The sequence below is a fragment of the Tasmannia lanceolata genome, unplaced genomic scaffold (assembly GCF_043159265.1).
Source record: "Tasmannia lanceolata isolate RefF3 unplaced genomic scaffold, GAP_Taslan_0.1 ptg000015l, whole genome shotgun sequence".
Classification (NCBI taxonomy): domain Eukaryota; kingdom Viridiplantae; phylum Streptophyta; class Magnoliopsida; order Canellales; family Winteraceae; genus Tasmannia; species Tasmannia lanceolata.
The window spans coordinates 46,310,459-46,315,368 of NW_027518692.1; the positions used below are offsets into that span (position 1 = coordinate 46,310,459).

At 38.3% G+C, this 4,910-nt stretch overlaps 1 protein-coding gene across 1 annotated transcript; it reads left to right on the forward strand.

Annotated features, from left to right (window-relative positions):
- The first annotated feature begins 447 nt into the window (after positions 1-447).
- LOC143891563 (transcription factor TRY-like) lies at positions 448-1,642 on the forward strand. Its single transcript, XM_077396059.1, has 3 exons — positions 448-643; positions 745-832; positions 1,142-1,642. The coding sequence occupies exons 1-3, from the start codon at positions 592-594 to the stop codon at positions 1,254-1,256; spliced, it is 255 nt and encodes an 84-aa protein (XP_077252174.1). The 5' UTR covers positions 448-591; the 3' UTR covers positions 1,257-1,642.
- The last annotated feature ends 3,268 nt before the right edge of the window (positions 1,643-4,910 follow it).

Sequence of the window (4,910 nt, forward strand, 5' to 3'; positions counted from 1 at the left end):
GGTGATCTAAACCGTTCATTTGTTGGGCCGATGTAGATGGGGTGTGCTCAGAAAATCTTCTCCATAGGATGAACCTAACCCACTGATCCATTAAGGTTTTCATATTGTGCCTGCCGTCCCTTCTAAACCTCCACAAATCGAAGGGTTAGGAACTTCATATGGAGAAGATTTTCTGGGCATATCCTATCTACATAAGGGCCCCATAAATGAATGGTTTGGATCACCCAAAAAATAGTGGGCCACAGTGTATTTGCACGTGCATTCACGGCCCTCCACCATATAATTTCTCGAATTTGTGATTGGCCCACAAGATTCACGAATCCCAACACTTTACATGAAAGAAACCGTTCACAAAATACATTAAAATAGAAAAGTAACTACTCGTCAACTCTCTACTTTTCATGTTCCCTTTTTTTGTACGTGAGTTTGTGACTTCGTTCGGTACCACCTATCATTCCATATGTCCCAACCGTTTATCTTTATAGACTCTTTTTGCAAGTTTGGAAACTGTTAAATATCCCCTTCTCTTTCCAAAATTTACCCATTTTTCTGAATTCTTCCCAAACATTTCCTCTCCCATTAACGCAATCAATGGATAAACGTAGAAAGAAACAGGCGAAAACCACGAAAGAAGACTCAGAAGGTTGGTTTTTCTTTGCTTATCTTTGCTTGAATGTTGGTTTTTGTGTGACTTATTCTGATTAAAGCTCTTTTGGGTTTTGCTTTTCACTTTGATATTTTCAGAAGTTAGCAGCATTGAATGGGACTTCATTAAGATGACTGAACAAGAAGAAGATCTCATTTGTAGGATGCATAAGCTCGTTGGGGATAGGTAAAGCTCAATCATCTGATAAATCTCTTTTGTTTTCTTTGTATAAATTACTAATTGATTTTGGAATAGAGTTCCTCTTCAATAAATTCATGCTTACCCAGCAAAAATAAAATAAAATCAAAAAGATTTTGGAGTAAGCTTGATGGCTATTGAAGGATTTAGATGTATCTTTTTAACTTCTTGTATTTATTAATATAAGGTCATCTTCTTCATGAAAATTTTCTAAAGGATTCATTAGCCGGCCCTAACTAGTTTGGGACAAAGGCTTAGTTGAGTTAGAGTATTTATTAATATAAGGTGGGTTTTCAGGTGGGAGCTAATAGCTGGCCGGATTCCTGGCCGGAAACCAGAGGAAATCGAGAGGTTTTGGATAATGAGACATAGGGAAGGCACTGTTGCAAAGGGGGCAGGGCGTGAAAGCTGAACGAAATGCTTCTACCTTCGATTTATCTGATGTTCGATGGAGGAACCCATTTTTTTTATTTTCATTTTTCAATGGATGTTCTGATCTTTTTTCGCACAATATTCTTGTCTGGGTACTTCTCTCTTTCCCTTGTATATCTCATTTGTTTTGAACTGTAGCAAAAGCACATGATCATAGGGGGACATGACCGGAGGTAGGTCCTCGGAGATCAGCTAGGTTTTTGGATGAAATTTCTACGAGATGATAGATTTATTTCTTTTGTCCATATTCCCAGGAGTGACAATGATCTTGCAAGATCGATTGGCCAGATCAGGGGCCTTGATGTTGGGCAATCTTTGCCCATGTAAGCTTTTCTTTTTTAATATAGTTATCTTTCGCTCAAACAATAGGCATACATACTCTCTCTCTCTCTCCTTTGTATGTGTGATGATCAAAAGAAGGCAGCATAAATCTATGGTCGGCATGAGAAATTGGCCATTAATGCAGATTCCGATGCCAAAGCCGCTTCAATAACCAGAGCTGATGTTTGGTAAGTGATATATTCACCTCCTTTTCTTCCTTGGGACAGCCCCATCTACTGTGTTATGACCACTCTGTCCCAGGGAAGAAAAAGAAGGTAATATATCATTTCCCCTAGGTGCCGTTCACTTGGTGCCGTTCACTTGGTTTCTGCAAAAAGGAAATGAAACTGACATGGCAAAATATTTTGTTAATTTGCTTCCAATGCCTGTTAGTTACATTAGTACAATTTTAAATTTAGGAACTGAAGAGGAATTGTGCTAAGCAAGACTCTAATAGGGTTGTCCATGTTTCTGCCCATTTTTTTTCCTCCACAAATGGTAGGATTAGGATGATCCTATAGGGCTGATTTTTGGTACACACCAAAAAATCTATCCTAGATCCAAATGGTGGGCACCAATGTAGGTAAATATTATTCACATTTTTGTTCACTTATGTCTATTCATGAGGGGTCTTGAGTTTTGGTGTCTTATACCACGTAAGAGGGGTGGTCCATTCTAATATGATTAGAAGTAGGACTGTCCATCCAATTGAGACTCCCCGTTTGGTTGCCATTAAAAATTTTGTCGTAGGAAGTTTTTAGTAAAAATTTTGTTCCATCCCATGTTTGGTTGCCTTTTAGTACTAGAATTTTTTTAATCCCACTCTTGTAATGATTGCTTCTATGGTGACATGGACTCCTTGTCTCATCTTTTTTCTTTTCTAGGGAATGATGTCCTCTCTCTTTCTCTCTCTTCCCTCTCTCTCATCACTTCCCATATTTGGTAATGACACTCCTAAATTTTGGCAGGAATTTTAGAAATTGTACGAAAAAAAAAAACCTAGCAAATCCCGTTTACTTCACTGTTTTGATTAAAAACTCCCTGGGATAAAAATTTTATTGGCAACCAAACGGGAGTAGAGGTGAGGAAAATCACACCACCCAGTTGTGTGTAATGAGGGGAAAGAAATTGAGAGGTGATCTCTTTTTATCCTTATGCTTTTGTATATGGTCTTGGTTGAAGTAGCAAGGGAAGGGTTGTGATTTGACATTTTGATGAAGTTGAATACCCCGAAATCGTTGACTAGAAGCTAAGGCAAAATAGGTAAAATAAAGAAGTAATGGGCCAAATTCTCTTCTTTATTTTATCCATTTTGCCTTCGCTGACGAAGAACCTCCGACCTTTTCAACTTTATCAGGTTTAGGGATAAAACTATTGAAATTCTATATTATTGCTTGCACATAAAACCTATAAGTATATTGGCAATTGTGACCCATACATCCTAACAGAAGATATATTTTATGTTAAATTGGTCTAGGGTTGTCTCTGGCCTAGTGCTAGTTATGTACAAATTACGTTGTTTGGATCCAAATTTGAACAGATCTTTTAAACCCTAACCCAACACTTCTTTACAAATTCGGGTTGAATTGTAGGCCGAAATTCTGGTTGAGTGGGTCAGTATATGCAGACATAAAAAAAGGCCTAAACAAACTCATAAATTACAATGTGATTGTGTAATAATTTAATACCCAATGACTTAAAAACTATAAAACAAAGAATTTAATGCTTCCTGCTCTAGAGATGAAATTTTTTACAAATTTGGTTATAATCGGATTGAAATTTGGGTCATTTGAATTTCTGGGCAGGTCAAGCTTAAGGCGAATCCAACCTAGCTTTTTATTGGTCTGAGAAATGTGAACCTAGACACCAACAGTATCACTTCTTAAGGTTACTCAACAGGCCCTCTTCCATTATTGATGCAGCTATTGGAGATCTCATTTAACTCACTTGTGGTGTTGTACACAGATCAAGGCAATGGTTATGAATTTTATTTTTTTCAACAGTGGATTCTTTTGGGAGTGTTTTGTGCATCGATCAAGGTTGTTAGAGACATGCAATTTTTGAAATGATTCCGGCGAGCAGTGACTGAATGTAGCCCACAAAAGAGGATGGATCTTTCACCCTCTGCTTTTCATTTTTTTTATTCTCTGTGCGGGAAAAAATGTGCAAAAGTGCTTCTGAGATTAGTTGAAGAACATAACCATACTGGGAAAATAAGTAATGTTCCTGAATTGTCAAATTGTGGCCTTTTGTGGCCTGCATCTCCGGTGCTTATCACTCAATAGGTGATCCTTCTAGTTGTGGCCTCAATAGATATTAGACAACAACAGTCTACATTCATTAGGAAATGTGCTTTGAACTATTGAAGCAAGACTGTAGGTGAGACTGTATTGTATATCATCATTTCTCAAAGATCGTTTCCATCATTGTATCTTGGTTAGGGTTCTCTCCTTTCAAATTCTACTACTCTAGTTCTGATTTTAACAGCTGCTGGGAGGAGATATGCTTTGAATCAGAGAGAGAGAGAGAGAGAGAGAGAGAGAGAGAGGAGTCTGTCTCTCCTAAATGGAATCCATCTGACCCGGGCTGGCTCAAGTTAAATTTCGATGGTTCTAGCCGTGTTAACCCTAGCTCAGCAGGGTTGGGAGGTTTACTTAGAGACAGAGAGATCGACGAGATGGACTTTTTCGGGCCTCATTGGGGTCAAGGGTTCTATTAAGGCAGAGGTGAGAATGGTTCTTCAAGGCATCAGAATTTTGAAGACAGTGCTTTAGACAAGCTAATGGTGGAGGATGATTCCTTAAATGCCATTAGATAAATGGATGGTAGCAGACCTCATCCGTGGAGACTTGCGAAGTTAATTGATGAGATGCATGACCGGGTTTCAACATGTCTATCACTTCGCTTATGGTGAGGCCGAGAGTCTCGAGATGTACGATTATCTCCCCCCTGTGAGCTTTAACAATTATTTCATCTTTATTTTTTATTTCTTCATTTGTACATATGACCTTCTCGGTCATGGAGTTCCCCCCATTTTCTAATATATTTTGCACCGGTTCAAAAAGAACAAAAAAAAGGAAGGCGGCTAAGAGAACCACTACAAAAAAGGAGTTTCAAATTCTAAAAACAAGTTTTCAAACTTAAGACTGGCGAGCTTCCCTAGGAAAATTCATTTGGAGTTGGTCTTATGCGTGATGAACCTATGTGCCCTTTAGTCATAACACAGAAAAAACTTCAGGTGCGTGTTCAACCATTTCATCCAGAAAATTATACCCTCAGATACAAGGGAAGTTAAAAGAGTGTACAATGCTCA

What these genes read in the sequence shown, in the direction of transcription:
- LOC143891563 (XM_077396059.1), top strand. Translation starts at nt 592, where the DNA reads ATGGATAAACGTAGAAAGAAACAGGCGAAAACCACGAAAGAAGACTCA. An exon ending in CACGAAAGAAGACTCAGAAG is followed by an intron (nt 644 to 744) that starts GTTGGTTTTTCT and finishes TGATATTTTCAG; the next exon opens with AAGTTAGCAGCATTGAATGG. An exon ending in CATAAGCTCGTTGGGGATAG is followed by an intron (nt 833 to 1,141) that starts GTAAAGCTCAAT and finishes GTGGGTTTTCAG; the next exon opens with GTGGGAGCTAATAGCTGGCC.